Source organism: Balaenoptera physalus, assembly GCF_965194825.1.
Source record: "Balaenoptera physalus genome assembly, chromosome: 13".
Taxonomy (NCBI): domain Eukaryota; kingdom Metazoa; phylum Chordata; class Mammalia; order Artiodactyla; family Balaenopteridae; genus Balaenoptera; species Balaenoptera physalus.
The window spans coordinates 105,075,206-105,090,176 of record NC_138892.1 but is presented as its reverse complement, the minus strand read 5'-3'; the positions used below and the strand labels follow the sequence as shown (position 1 = coordinate 105,090,176).

Genomic DNA, 14,971 nt, shown 5'->3' with positions numbered 1-14,971 from the left:
CATAGCCTGCGGGCCTCAGTCTGCCTGCTGTGCATCTGTTGGATGGGCCCAGGGTGATGAGGAAGATGCTGAGACTCTGAAGGGTCCTGCACCTTCTCCCTTCTGAAGAGAGAGCCTGGAGGAGGGAGACCCGTGGGCATTGCCAAGGGGAGGCGCTGGTCTAGGCCCTGGGGATTTAGTAACGGACAATATAGACCCAGGTCGTGGCCCCTGTAGAGAGCAGGGAACGGACAAATGCAAGGGTTTGCTCACATTTGGATGTGGGTTCATTTGGAGCCCGAGTGGAAAATACTTGGAAGTGCCCTTGGTTGGGGGAGGGGCAAGGGGCAGGGAGGCTCGGTGGTCAGGGTGGCCCCTGGGCCTGCCTCTGCTTAGAGAGGAGTGCCAGCCCGGCCCAGACCACAGCAGGGTGGCGGGTGCCTTTGGGTCGGTCGGTTGGCTGGGTCCTGGTGCTTGAGTCACCCCGCCTCGCCCCGGAGTTTCTTCCTGCCGGGGGGCTTGAATCTAGCTGGTTGTCTCTGAGACAACCCTCTGCTTTGGGAAGCCAGTTTCCCCGAATGCCACCAGCCGAGCTCTCCAGCGCCGAGCTCTGGCTGTGCCCCTGCAGGCCCCGCCTCCTTCCTGTGCCGGGCACCCTCCGTGGGGGGCGGCTCCCCCGTTCCTCCCATCCGTCCCTCGCCGTCCCTGCCCCTGCTGTGGCTTCAGAGATGGCCTCCTGTCCTCTTGCCCTCCCGCCCAGCAAACCCTTTCTGCTTCCATTGCCACCCCCTGGACCTCAGCCTCCTAGCTGCCCCTCTCCGGCCCTCACCAGCCCTGTCGTCCTCCCGTGTGTGTCCCTCTCGGAGCTAGGACGCACCCCACCCTGGAGGGACACACCAGTTCTTTCTCGGGTGTCTGTCTTCTCAGGGAGTCGGTAGCTGGGGGGTGGACACCTGGCTCGGGCAGGGGGCTAGGGCAGGGGTTCTCAATCTCTCTCGGCATTTGGGGCCAGATGGCTCTCTGTTGTGTGAGGGCTGCCCTTTGCCCTGTAGGACACTTAGCAGCGTCCCTGGCCTCTACCCACTCAGGTGCCAGTAGCACCCTCGCCCCAAGTTGTGACGACAAAAAAGACTCGACATTGCCGGATGTCCCCTGGGAATAAAGTTGCTCTGGTGGGACCACCAGCCTGGGGTGAGAACAACGTGTCTCAGGTTTGGCTGAGCTGGGAAATTCTCTAGTCCAGATGCCACATTTTAAAGGGCATTGGGCCTCAGAGAGGAAAAGAATCTTAGGGTCACACAGGGGAGCAGCATAATGAAGGAGGCATTTCAGGGAAAGGATTCAGGCAGGTCTCTGCAGGCTGGGCTGAAACACGGAGGCCAGAGGCAGGCAGGGGCGCATGGCCGGGACCTGGGCTTGGGGCTGAGGCGGTGGCCTGGCGCCTCTCACCCGTCGGGGGCTCAGCGGGGGTGTTGCCGGGGCTCTGCATCAAATGACGGGAAGCCAGGTCCCGGGCTGGGCCTGGCAGTGTGATGTCCTAGTCTGTGAACTTAGGGTCTGGGGGCTCTGCTGGTTTTGGGTCAGAGACGGGAGCAGAGGGTCCCTCCATCTCAGCAGGAGGCCGAGGATATGGGGTGAGCAGGGCCTCTTGTTGCCTGCAGGGCCTCATTCATTCAGCGGTGGCCTTCTGGGGGCGGGGACGGGTGTGTGGCTTTGAGAGGAAGGTGCGGGGCTTGGGTCCAGGCTGCCCTGCTGTCCGCAGCAGGCCTCACCTGAGACTTACCCGGGGCAAGGTGACCTCAGACAGGAGGTGAGGGGGAAGCAGGTGTGACGGTTGGGGAGCAGCTCCGCGGGCTCTGGAGAGCTGGCACAGCAGGTCAGAGGTTGGGGAGTGTGCAGTCACAGAGGTGACTGGCTCCTGGAGGTTCTGAGCTGTTGAGATTTCCCACATGGGGGCCTCTGTCCACGAGGGACACGGGGAGGGGAGGCACAAGGGGACCCTCTCGGGCCCACTCCCGGTGGGAACCGGCTGCTGGGAGGGAGCTGGACAGTCGTCCCTTGGTATCCGTGGATGCTGAGGTCCCTTATATAAAGTGGTGGGAGTACCCTGAGGACTTTCCCGGGCCCGGGGACGGTTCCGAGGGGCCCAGTGTCTCCATCGCAGGGTGGGAGGATGTCCTGCGGCTCCAGGGTCCCAAGGCCAGGCTCCTTACCTGTAGCGAGCGACCTGGCCTGTAGCAAGTGACCCGGCAGCAGTGGGGTCTCCTCTTTTTCATTCCAGGGTCTGGCTTTTAGAGCCATAAATCTTCAGCATGGAGAGCATGAATTTCCATGGTGTGATTAATGAAAGAACAATTGAGCTGGCAGCACAGAAAGTGACCGGATTGAGGAGAGTCAGTGACAGGTTGGATAAGTCTCTGAGCCTCCCTGCAAACCCAGAGCTCTGACCCGGCCTGGGGCGCCACCTGGTGGTTGCGAGTGTGGGTGGCACCCAGTCCCTGGCTGAGCTGGGTGGATGCCCCGTTGGGTGGGGGGCCGCTCTGGGGCTGGTGTGCCCACACCGCGGACTCGGCCCTGTTCCAGCGGGGCTGCCGCAGGGCACGGGGCGAGGGCAGCTGTCCACGGCGTGGGGCCCCAGCAGCTGCTCCGCTCGGCCGGCTCCATCTGCAGCCCTGGGAGCTGTCTCCGGTTTAGTGACGCGCCGGAATAGCCCCGCTTCTTTCGACATGCCCCGTCTGGACCACATTTCCGTCTCCTCATTTATCGAAATCCTACTCATGCGTGGAAGCCGAGCAAGCCCTTCCAAATACATCTCGAATTGGACCGTCTCTCGGCACTCCGGCACAGCCTCCCGCTGGAGGTCCCCCCAGCCCCGCCTGGTCCCCTGGTCACGACAGTGGCCTCCTGATGGCTTGCCCGCCGCACTTTGCCCTCCGATGCCCTATTCTCCACACAGCAGCCGGAGTGACCTGCTGAAATCACAGATCGCGTCCCTGTCCTGCTCCCGGGCTCCCCATCCCATCAAGAACACCACCATTTTCTTTCCCGATGCCTGCGACGTCCCACCCGCCGGTCCCCCACCACTGTCACCCTGTCACCTCCGGCCCCCAGCGGGCCAGGCTCCCCCCACCCAGGGCTTTGCACTGCTGTTTCCTCTAGAACATTCTTCCCCCGCTTATTCGCGTGCTTATTTACTTCCCCTCTTGTGGGTTCCTCCTCAAGCGCCACCTTCCCGAGGGGCCTTCCCTGCCCCCTGCCCCCGCACTCCTTCTCATCCTGACTGTTTTTCTTCACGGCACCTGGAGTTCTGTCGTGTGCTTGCCTGTGTGTCCCCTCTTCCCCAGGGCGGGTCTCTGCCGGCGCCGTTGCCACCGTCGCCCCGTGCTCAGAGCAGGGCCCGGCTTTAACGAGCAGGCGCTCCATTCCGGTTTGTGGAGCAGATGAGAGAGGAAGTCGTCTCCTTGGGCAGCCTCTGCCGGTGCCTGGTCTTCCCGCTCTCCACCTGCTCATGGCCGCCTGGCCCTCACTGCCACGTGTCCGCTCCCCGGAGCGGGGGCAGCTCGAGAGCAGAGACGGGCTTGCATCCTGGGGGGCGCAGCATGGCGCCCAGCTCGGGACCTGTCTCCCGGAGGCCGGCGCCTGGCCCTGGTCACCCTCTTCACGGGCCTTCTTTCTTTTCAAGTCTCACAACGGTCCAGAAGGGGGTTGGTAGTGTCTCATTCCCCACCTGCCCCGTCCACGTGCCTGAGGGGCTGCCCCCTCCACCTGGCACCTGAACTCTGTGCCACTTACTTGGCCCCCGTGCACACGGCCTGGGGTGGATGCTGCCCTTCCCTGGCTCCCATCTGGTCCGAGCGGAGGCCCTGGGAAGGCAGGTCCCTAACGCGGCGGCTGTGGCTCCTCTGTGCTGTAGGTACTCGGTAAATACCTGTCGACCGATTGACTAGCTCCTCAGACCCCGCAGACATCCTTGAGCCCCTGGACGGAGTGGGGGCAGAGTCAGCTTACGGAGTGTAAAACAAGGCTGCCGTGGAGAGCTGCAGCCCAGGGGATGGGAAACTGCAGCCCCGGGCATCGCAGCCCCGGGGGTGCCGTGGGGCGGAGTGGGTTCCAGCCGGGGGCGGCGGCCGCTCCCTGGGATGGATGTTGAGGCCACGGGGGACCCATGCCCTGCACGTCGGCCAGCCCCTCAGCCAGGCCAGGGAGCCCCTTCCTATTTCCATCTGCGTGAAATTTGTTCTTCGAGCTCCTGAGGACCATGGGCAAGTGGCCCTTCCAGTCAGGGCAGCGGGACCCAGTCACCGCAGGGTCTGGCTCTGAGAAACTGGCTCAGCGGTTCCCTCCCAAACCCCTCACTTGCTTCCACGACCACGTGGCCCCTCCCCGCCTCCTTCCTGAGCGCCAGGCCCTCCTCTGCTGAGTGGGACCCCCATGGCCATGCACGTGCAGCTGGGACCTTCCGTACTTGTTACATGCTTTCCCTGTGCCTTGTTTAATTTGTCCTCATAGACGTGACCCTCCGAGCTTCGAGAAGCTGGTGCCATCCCGTTTGACACGGAGAGGCTGGGGGCTTTGTGCAGGTCACACCACCCAGCTGTAGCCTGGCCGTGTCTCATGGTTGGGGCCGGGGGCAGTGGGGGCAGTGGAGGGAAACGCAGTCCTTTGAGTCCTGTGGAGACGGATACCAGAGCAGTGCCGGGCTAACAGGCTTCCCTTTCTCTCCAGCTCTGTGGCTGTGGACTGCTTGGAGTGGGCATTTGGCTCTCCGTGTCCCAAGGCAATTTTGCCACCTTCTCCCCCAGCTTCCCATCGCTGTCTGCAGCCAACCTCGTCATCGCCATAGGCACCATCGTCATGGTGACGGGCTTCCTCGGCTGCCTGGGGGCCATCAAGGAGAACAGGTGCCTCCTCCTGAGTGTAAGTTGGACCCCAGCCCCCCAGCCCTCTGAACGCTGGATCGCCCTGCATTTGAGCCACTGAGCCCACTGGGTGCCCAGCCTGAGCCCGGAGAAGTAGCTCCTAGAATGGTCTTTGCCTGACCCCACCCCTCTTCCTCATGATGGGCTACCCCTGCCCTAGGTGCCCCTCCCACTCCTTGACTGGTGTCTGCCTTATGTCCCTCCCCTCCCCATCTGGGAGTCCTCGGGAGCCGTGGCCTCTCCCGTGCCTGGGAAATCCGGTCTAGGTGTTGCCTGTCCCCTGACACCCCGTTTGCACCCCGTCCCCGGCCATGAGCACTGCCACATGCCCACGCCTGGACCTTCTCTTTGCAGTTTTTCATCGTCCTGTTGGTCATCCTCCTGGCGGAGCTGATATTAATTACCCTCTTCTTTGTCTACATGGACAAGGTAAGCCTTCCAGGAAGGGAGGGGGCGTATGGAATTTCATCGCCCCTGGGGGTGGGTCTGGGAAGCCGGAGGAAAAGCAGTGACAGTTCGTACTTGTGAGGAGGGGAGCGCTAAGAAGGGCCCCGAGGAGAGGCTTTGGTGGGGGGCTTATTACCCTGTGTGGTCTTAGGAAGTGGAGTGTCCTCTAATGACCCAGGGACGCCACGGAGCCTCTGGCACAGAGAGCTCCCCGTCACTGGGACTATTCAAACACAGTTGTGGGGAAGGGATGCAGAGCTCACTGGGTGTCTGGGCTGGGTGATAGGAGGGTAACCTACCGGTAGCACAGGGGAGCCTTCCAGGTGACAGTGCGTCGGGCTCACAGTGGAGGCGGCTCTGCTTCCACGTCCAGAGACCTTTGGGGACAGACAGCTGCTCCCAGGCTGCACCGGGGGTTCAGGAGGGTGGAGCGGGGACCCCTGGCGACCCCGCCAGGCTGGACAGTTCCCTGCAAAGTTGGGGAACTTCTTCTGGGACCACCAGGAACGATTGGCCAAGCGCGGGCTTCGGGCTCGGTGGGCCCTTTGGGTGTGTTGTACCCGGAACCGTGTTACCATCTTCTCCTTGGTCCTGAAAGAGGTGCCCGGGCCTCACTGAGAGGGAGAGGCACTCTTAGCATTTGTAACAGTAGTTCCTTTGCATCTCTGAAAAGGAGGCGCGAATAATGCTGAGAGATCCCTGCGGGCCAGCCTTGTTCTCAGTTCTTTTTAGGAGTCCTTTCCTTTAACTCTCACAACAATCCCAGAGGTAGATGTTATTTTGCAACTTCACAGACAAAGCAGAGGTGGACCCACGCTCGGGATGGCTGATCTGCACCCTGTGGTTCCCAGGGTGTGTCCCGACAGGGGCAGCACTGGGGGGTGTCGTGGCCTGGGGGCAGGGTGGCCTGTGCGGGGCTGGTCCTGGGACCAGGGCAGCTGAGGGGCTTGGGCTGTCCCCGCCTCCGTGTCACAGCTCTGGCCCGAAGAGCTCGGCTCTCCAGGGTCACCGCCCCGCCCGCAGCGGGCCTCCCCAGCCCGGGAGAGCTGTGGCCAGCTGTCCTGGCCGACTTGGGAGAGCTGGGGGGCGGGGCGGCCTCCTGCTCTCCCCCGACCTGAGTCTGCCCTCACCTGTCAGGTGAACGAGAACGCCAGGAAGGACCTGACGGAAGGCCTGCTGCTGTACAACTCGGAGAACAACGTGGGGCTTAAGAGCGCCTGGAACATCATCCAGGCCGAGGTGCGGGGCCGTGCTGGGCGGGGGCGGGGCCGGGGCCTCACACTGGCACCCGGCCGGGCACCCGGCTCTCTGGGTCAGACACCGTGCGGCAGCCGCAGAGGGGTGGGGGCGTCGGGGAGGACGGCAAGCAGGGCCTGGACGTGGCCTGCAGCTGCGGGGCCCAGGGAGCTGGGAAGGACGGATGATTGAGAGGGCACCTCGTCCAAGCCCTTCCTTTCTGAAGCTTTGGCACGAACGACAACTTATTTTAGCAACAGGGTTGCCTCCCTTGTCATGACTCAGGAGGCTCTGTTCTAAGAGGAAACGAGTCAGCACAGCCCCAGCGGGCTGGGTGCTGCAGCCAGCTTGGGACTATCCACAAAGCCAAGAGCCAGGGGGCTGGTGGGCGAGCGGAGGGCTGAGTGCCCTGCCCAGCGCCCAGCTCAGAGGGCAGGCGGCATTGCCTTCTCCCCATCCAGCCTCCAGGAAGGAGAGATCACTTCCTCCCCTGGGCCCGGCTGAGGCCCAAAGAAGGGACGAGAAGGCTGAACTCCAGGTGGCAGCTCCCGTGGGGGCCGGGTGGCAGGGGAAGCCCAAGGGGGACTCAAGGTGTGGCCCGTCTGACCCTGTGCCCCTCCGCCCGCAGATGCGGTGCTGTGGTGTCACCGACTACACAGACTGGTACCCGGTGCTGGGGGAGAACACGGTTCCCGACCGCTGCTGCATGGAGAACTCCCAGGGCTGTGGGCGCAACAGCAGCGCCCCCGTGTGGAGGACGGTGAGGCTGCACCCCACCCCACCCCAGGGGTCCGTGCGGTGGACAGCCTGGGGACGGTGGCCCGGGGCCACCAATGTGGGACGGGCGGGGACGCACAGGCCTGAAGCCAGAAGGCAGGTGGGAAGTGGGGGATCTGGGCCCACATCTGGGGGCGTCGGAGGTCGGGGGGAATGGGGTCTGGGGCTGTGCGGCAGGGCCTTGTAGGCGGAACCCCTGGGGGAGATGCCCGAAGGCAAGAGGACCGGGGCTGGGGGCTGGGGGCAGGGGCAGAGGCGCAGCGAGGTAGGGGCCGGGCGAGGGGCCCACGGTCACGCCAGTGCCTGAAGCTGTGGTCCTCGCTCCGCAGGGCTGCTACGAAAAGGTGAAGACGTGGTTTGATGACAATAAGCACGTGCTCGGCACGGTGGGGATGTGCATCCTGACCATGCAGGTAAGGGGGCCGCCCAGCCTCACGCAGCCCAGCCCGAAGGCCCGAGGGAGAGACGATCGGTGGGCGGCCCCGCCCCTCCCCGCCCGACCTGCTCCCCCGGGGCCTGCGCGAGCCTGCAGGGCGCTGCTGTGTCACTGTCACATCCCTCTGAGCCTTGGGCCTGTGCTGGCATCGCAGGAAGCCCCCATGGGTTTGCTTGTGACATGCCTGTCCCCACAGCACGGGGACGTTTACCCTGTGACTGAACTGAACGGCGGTGAGTCCTCAGGCATCAATCGTGAGCGAGGCCTACAGGCGGCCTCCGCGGGGTCTGTCCCATCCCGTGGGATACGTGTGACCTGGCAAGTGGCTTAGCTGCTGTGCCTTCATTTACAGATCTGTGTAGTGGGCGTGATCGTGGGCCACTTCTTAGCGTTACATGAGTTTAATACCCGAAACGTCGCACAGGGGAGGTGCTCGGGAAGGGCTCGCTGCCCTTAGCCAGTGTTTCGCAGGCGGCCGTGCTGTGCAAGGCCCAGCGTGGGTGACGGAGGGGGACTCGGAGGGGCCCCCGGCTCCCTCCTGGAAGAGAAGGCTGACGTGGTGAGAGCAGGAGCCCCCGGCCTTTCTCGGGGAGCATTATGGGCTCCCTCCTTGCCCACTTGTGTGTAACTCCTACCCCTGGTGACCACCTGACCCTGACTGGTCCGTCCACGGGAAGATGAGCATCCTGCACGAAGTCCCCTTTCTTCCCTAGACCCCGCGAGCCTGACCGTGTCTGCTTATATGCGAGCCTCCGAGCTTAGCGGACAAGCCACTGTCCCCGCTCAGGGCTCTGACGGAAGACGGGCTCGCGGGAGCAAGGGTCTCTCCGGTGCCAAGAGTGGGGCTCGGCTCAGGGCTGCCTGCAGCCAGGCCTGGACCAGGATGCCGGGGCCAGGCTGGGCCCCTCGGTCTCCAAGGTCACGGGCAGACCTTGAGTGTGAGTGCCACGGGAAGTACGGTGTCTCTGGCCACGCGGTGCGCGGCGAGTGCTGGTGCCCAGGAGGCCGCAGGCTGGCTTCCTGCATCTTCTGCTCTGCTCGGGATCGGGGGGCTGAGGGGACCCAGATGAGTGGTAACGTCCTCCCAGCGCAGCAGCGGTCAGGCGCCATGCCGTGTACCCCAGGACCCCGCGGAAGTGAGGCGGGGGGCTGTCAGTGTCCTGCCGCTCCCCCCACGCCCCCAGCTCCCCGTCGGCTGCCACTTAGGGTCAGGTCCTGTCCTCACCGCAGCGCTCTGAAACAGCAGGTTTCTGGGCCTCGGAGCTCGGTGACGTCCCGCACGGACAGTCCGAGCCGCCGAGGTCCCCGCGTGCGGCCTCCTCTTTTCTGCATTGTCCTCACTCCGCCAGCATCTGCATCCTGCAGGGGGCTGCCTCGCGCGCTCTGGGTGCCCGTGGCCCCCATCTGAGGCCCCTTCCCCGTGTCTTTCAGATTCTGGGCATGGCCTTCTCCATGACCCTCTTCCAGCACATCCACCGGACTGGGAAAAAATACGATGCCTGAGCGGGCCGGCCGAACGCCCCGGCCCCGTGGACACTGCGCCAGGGGAGAGGCCTTCAGCTTGTGTCGCCTGCCCGCACCCTCCAGACCGCTGACCCCTGCGCCCGCCGCCCCGGCCCGCCTTCCCCGCCACCCGCTGCAGCCTTCTCGGCGGGCGGAGGCCAGGGAGGAGAAGGCGTAGAGACCTTGGGGTGCCGGGGCGCCCGGATTCCTGTGCATTTGCCAAAGAAGACAGGGTGGGCGGGGGGTGTGCTCTGGGAGCCCCCCGGCACCGGTGCGCTTCTGCCCTGTCCTTCCTCCGCTGACACTTTGTCCTCGCGTGACGTGGGGTGGGAGGCGCAGGGCTCCCTCCCGGTGGAGAGACTGCCTGGCGGAGGCCCCGGTGCCCCTGGCCACCCGGAGAGCGGGTGCGTGGACACGGGCGGGTCGGACCGTCTCCCGGCCGGGCCCCTGGAAACATCTCACCCAGGCTTTTTATACCTTACAGTGTAGCTTTTCTATTTTATTTTACTCTGATTACGATTATTCAGGAATACTATCTCTTGGATAAGTTTAGGGTTAGCTTTCTGATTTATAACTTTTTACTGCGTTGATTTCTGTAATGGTTTGATTTTCTTTCTGAGGGTGGGGACAGGCGGGGACAGGGCGTGTCCGCCCAGTTTCTGTCAGGACAGACCGCTGTGCACACTCAGGAGGCTCTCGCCAGGATGCACTGAGGGAGGGGGAGCAGGGAGCCTGGGAGAGGCAGGGGAGAGGGGGGCACAGGAGGCCGCACGGGGCCGAGGCCTGCAGGGTGCAGCGTTTGCCGGGGCCCAGGCTGCGTGAGAGGCCAGGGCCGGGGGTCCTCTGGGGGCGCGGGTGCTTTGCTGGGAACGAGGCCGAGCGGTCGTGGGTCCTTATGCGTCACTGCTGAGCAGCTCTTTTTCCATTCTTCCTCCCTCCTGCCCCCTGTGGGCCTGGGAGGCTCCCTTCCACCCCTGCGGGCATTCCCGCGACAGGTTCTGCAAACCCGTTATTTCACAGACATTCCTGCTAGAAACTCATGAACAAATACCTCTCTAGTTCAGATGCTGCTCACTCTCTCACATTGCTTCTGGAAGGGGAAGCGGTCCTTCCGTGGAGCTGCTCAGACAGCAGCAGAGGACCCACGACCACCAGAGGGAGGGCGGAGCCGTGATCGGTCCAGCCAGAGTCACTCGGCTGCTGACTCCCTGCTGGGAGGGAGGGAGGGACGTCCACCCGGGTCCCAGGACCCTCACCTCCTTCCTTGGGGTTCATGGATGCTGGGGTGACTGGTGATCACGTTCTCTGTGACCCCAAGGAAGAGTACCGAAGACCCAAGAGAGGCCAGACGGGATCCTGTTACAGTAGCCCCAGGACAAAGCAGCCTGAGTCAGGGCCTGGAGATGGACAGCTGGGGGGCATCCGCCTGCAGCGAGGTGCCCCCACTAGGGTTCATGCTGGTCTAAGCAAGTTGTGCAGTTAAACAAATAAGTCAAGAATCCATGGGGCTGAGCTTGGAAAGGTTCCCCAGCAGCTGGTACTTCCCCAGGTGGGCGTCGCCTGGGCGCTGCCTTTGTTCTGCACTGTTTGGATGGGTGCCCTGACCTCCGGGGGGCCCTGTCTCCTCCCCAGCCTCCACCTGTCTGTTTCGAGCGCTGAGACCTGGCCACCCAGCCAGCAGCCCCCTTCTCCCCTTAAGTACAAGACGGTTGGGACCAGGAGTACAGAACTTTTGGTGTGTTCAGGAGTCGAGCTTTTGGGTGCGGGGGAGCGGAGAGTAGGGTGGTCTCAGCGAGTTGGGCAGAGTAGAGAGCACCTCCTGAGATGGGAGTGGGCGTGATCATGGGAAAGCCTGTGGGCAGGGCCGTGGGTGGAGGCCACAGGGGACCGGCCCTCCCCACCCTCTGGCCTTGCCTTCCTGGGAAGGAGCTTCGGCCACTTCCCGGGAGCCCAGGTCTGCAGAGCCCAGAGCGGATGCACCACCATTCCACTGCGAGGGACCCTCCACAAACAAGCGTTCGAGTGGCACAGTGGGACTGCTGCATAATGGGTTTGTCTTGGGGCGTTGTTTATGCCTATCAATGCAATGTAAAATTTTTGTGAAAATCAACAGCAAAAGCCTAGCACCTTGGGGGTGTATGGCCTCGCTGGCATCTTATGTTTCTGGAGCTTAAGGGGCGTCCTTCGGCCCTGGGGCCCTTGCCTCCGGCTCCCTCCTCCCGCCAGCCCCTGCCCCGTCCGTCTGTCCACAGAGCCTTGTCCGCAGTCCCCAAAACTACCTTCTCGCCTCACCCTGTGCTTGGCTGTTCCGTCATTTGGCGAGTCCACACCGGGCGGCGGGCTCCGCGCACGGCGGCGGGGGAGCTCTTCCCAGCCCCTCGCCCATCGTGCAGAGCGGTCCCCACCCCGCACAGAAGGCGTGCCGTGTGATGTCCGTGATGGGGCCCAGCACCTTCTCAGTTTCTCCCGACCCTGCTCTCGTGGGCAGCACTACCTGAGTGAAACCGCTCCCTGGCGACTCCCCTGCCAAGGTCACAGTTAGCTCAGTGGGGTCTGATGCAGGTAGTATACAGAGTTGACTCCCAAGGCCAAGGTCCTGCAGACGTCAGGGGAGTGCCTGTCTCCACTCAGCCTCTCTCTGTAGCCGTCTGGCAAGGGAGGTGAGCCAGCAGGGCTGAGCACAGCCCTTGGGGACCCCAGCAGATGCCGACCCCTGTTCCCCTGCTGGAGGCCTTCTCCTCTCTCCCCTCCAGCGTGGGCCTGCGTCGTGGCCTCTCACGCTGGAAAGGTTGCTGACCCACCCCAGACCCTCATGCAGGTGTTCTGGCTTGACTTGGACCAGATGGCCGTCCCTCCTTGCTTTGGTGGCCAAAGAGTGGTCCAGGTGGATGGAGAGGATGTCCGCGCCTCTCCGGCCCCTGCCCACCGCTGGTGGAGGTGCTAACAGCAGGGACCCAGCCAGGGCGGAGCGGGAGCCAGGCACCTGAGGTCCACCCTGCCCCTCGGCCCTTCAGGGCCGGCCTCCTGTGTTCCTGTTCTCCCATCCCCCCTCCGCCGCCATGAGGCCAAGTCCAGGGCGTGTCCTCGCCTCGCCACGCTGACCGGGCCCCTCGAGGGCCAGGCCTGGGGCTTGTGCCCACACCCTGCCCGCTGGGGCAGCGTGGCCAAGCGGGGGGCACGCGTGCTGGTTTCAATGCACTTTTCTGCTTGCGATGCCATATCTGTGCGCTACCTTCATCCTGGTCCTGGCTTACGGAACGCCATGTTTTTAGCATGTTTTTAAATAAAAACTGATAACGTGTCAAAAGCACAAGCAGCCTGTCTCTTTGTGGTGTTTGTGTCCACTGAGCCACGACTGTGACTTTTTCACGAGGTGGTTGGTGTGAGGGACCAGCCTGCCTTGTCCACGCACAGCGCACGGCGAGGACCTCTCCTCCCCTCCTCGGGCCCAGGCTACAGATCTGCTGGGCGGGGAGGGGTCTCTGGGGTTGGGGGCCTGTCCCGGCGGCCTGAGCTGGCCGCACGAGAGGCCAGCTCCCACCTCGGCGTCTGCCACCCGCCACAGATGGCCAGTCCTGGGGTCCTGTAAGTGTGTGAGGGAGGGGCCGGGAACAAGTTATCAGAGGCCCCCAGTGGGGCTGGGCAGGGGTCGCAGCTTGTGAGCCGGTGGGTGAGTTTGAACTTTAAGCTAAGAGCAGTGGGCGCCCGCTGAGAGGTTTGAAGCCCGTGGGACCGGCTCAGCTCTGCCCTTGAGCGCCATCCCTCTGGCTACAGTGTGAGAACGAAGGGAGTTACCAGCGGGATGGGGGAACCATGACAGGGACCCGCGGGAGGACCGACAAGCCTTGGTGATGGACCAGATTTGCTGGAGGGGAGAAGGAACCTTCCTGTCATCCCCCCAGCGCGAGCCCCCCCCCCACAGGAGAGGACTGGAACCAGACGGCGGCCGCGTGGGTCTCGCGAGCCGCGAGCTTGCGTGCAGGGGGTGGATGGGCAGAGCTGCAGGCTGTAACTAAATCTCTCCTTTTGTTGGTGTCGGGTCACAGCTCGTGAAATGCCTTTGTGTGCACTATAGATCCCTCCTGACCGCAACTGTTCTATCGGCTGTCGGTCGCGCCTGAGCTTTCACCCATAGAGAGGTACCACGCCTGGGTGGAGAGAGCACTGGTTCGGGAGGACCGGGCTCGGCTCCCACCCTGCACGTGGTTGGCGTCCGTGTGAGCACTGCGTTCTCGCTGAACTTGTCTTGGTTTCATCATCTGCAAAATGCGGACAATACGTATTTTACAGATTTGCTGCGAGGACTAAATAAAATCATGTACGTAAAGACATCCAGGGCTTCCCTGGTGGCGCAGTGGTTAAGAATCCGCCTGCCAATACAGGGGACACGGGTTTGAGCCCTGGTCCAGGAAGATCCCACATGCCGCGGAGCAACTAGGCCCGTGAGCCACAACTACTGAGCCTGTGCTCTAGAGCCCGCGAGCCACAACTACTGAGCCTGTGTGCCACAACTACTGAAGCCTGCATGCCTAGAGCCCATGCTCCGCAACAAGAGACGCCACCGCAATGAGAAGCTCGCGCACCGCAACAAAGAGTAGCCCCCGCTCGCTGGAACTAGAGAAAGCCCACGCGCAGCCATGAAGACCCAACACAGCCAAAAATAAATAAATTAAAATAAATAAATTTTAAAAAAAAGAAGACATCCAGCTTGTTCTGAACCAGAGTAGGTGCTTGGCAAGAAACTGGTCAAATCTGGGGCCTCAGGAGTCCCCAAACAAGAGGTGGGACCCCAAGGAAGAACATCCCCCTGGCTGAAAACTGGAGTTGCTAGAGAGTGATCTGGGGGGCGGAGCTGGATGGAGTGTGGAGGGGGGATAGAGCTCGGGAGATGTGCAGGCTCGGTGGGCAAGCTTCCCCACCCCCACCCCCCGGGGGGCTTGTTCTGCTCTGCTGGTCCAGTAGCAGCATTCAATAATCCACAGAAGTCAGAGGGAAGTCAGATTAAGTGAATGTCACTTTGAACACAAAAATATTGGCATTGCAATGGTTCCTTCTTAAAGTGTTCGGCAAAGACTTGGAGGCTATTGATTTAGTCGTCTTGTTTTTGCTGAGTGTAACGCAGTCATGGAGATGGACTAGTGTGTCTCCTTAAACTAACAAAAAGGATAACAACACTCCACAGGGCGTGCCCGGGCCAGGCTCTCCGGCTGAAGCTGCTGCTGGGCTCTCCCTGTCGAGGCGCTTACATGGCAGCTGGGGCACCCCCGAGCACTGCCCAGCTGCCCTCAGTGCCCCTCGATGCTGAGCAGAGGTGGGGGACTGGTGTAGCCAGGCCCCAGTGTGCTCTGTGGGTCTGGTGGGTAGAGCCTGCTGCCACCCAGAGAGTTTTCTTCGGGTGGCTGCAGAGCTCAGGGAACCAGCCTCGCCCAACGTCTGCAGCCAGGCTGATCCAACGTGTGGACAGGCGAGGCCGTCTCACTGGTCAACGGCATCAGGAAGCTCTTTGTCGTTTGTCCCCCTCTCCCCGCACTGAATTCCTGCAGGGCCAATATAGTCTCAATAGATATCTTCTGTCAACAGACCCAGTTCCCAAAAGGACTCAGCCTTCCTACTTACTGGTTGGCAACTCAGGGAAAGCATGTGAAATTTGATCTCTGGTCCCCAACCTGGGGTT

The 14,971-nt window shown here is 62.7% G+C and overlaps 1 protein-coding gene across 2 annotated transcripts in view; it reads left to right on the top strand.

Annotated features, from left to right (window-relative positions):
* TSPAN9 (tetraspanin 9) overlaps window positions 1-12,610 on the top strand; it is a 181,243-nt gene extending 168,633 nt beyond the window's left edge. For both annotated transcript variants that reach the window (XM_082421134.1, XM_082421133.1), the window contains 6 exons: window positions 4,705-4,896; window positions 5,253-5,327; window positions 6,483-6,584; window positions 7,210-7,341; window positions 7,688-7,771; window positions 9,226-12,610. In XM_082421134.1, the coding sequence (XP_082277260.1) occupies window positions 4,705-4,896; window positions 5,253-5,327; window positions 6,483-6,584; window positions 7,210-7,341; window positions 7,688-7,771; window positions 9,226-9,297 (657 nt within the window). In that variant the 3' untranslated portion in view covers window positions 9,298-12,610. The remainder of the gene's footprint in view (window positions 1-4,704; window positions 4,897-5,252; window positions 5,328-6,482; window positions 6,585-7,209; window positions 7,342-7,687; window positions 7,772-9,225) is intronic.
* The last annotated feature ends 2,361 nt before the right edge of the window (window positions 12,611-14,971 follow it).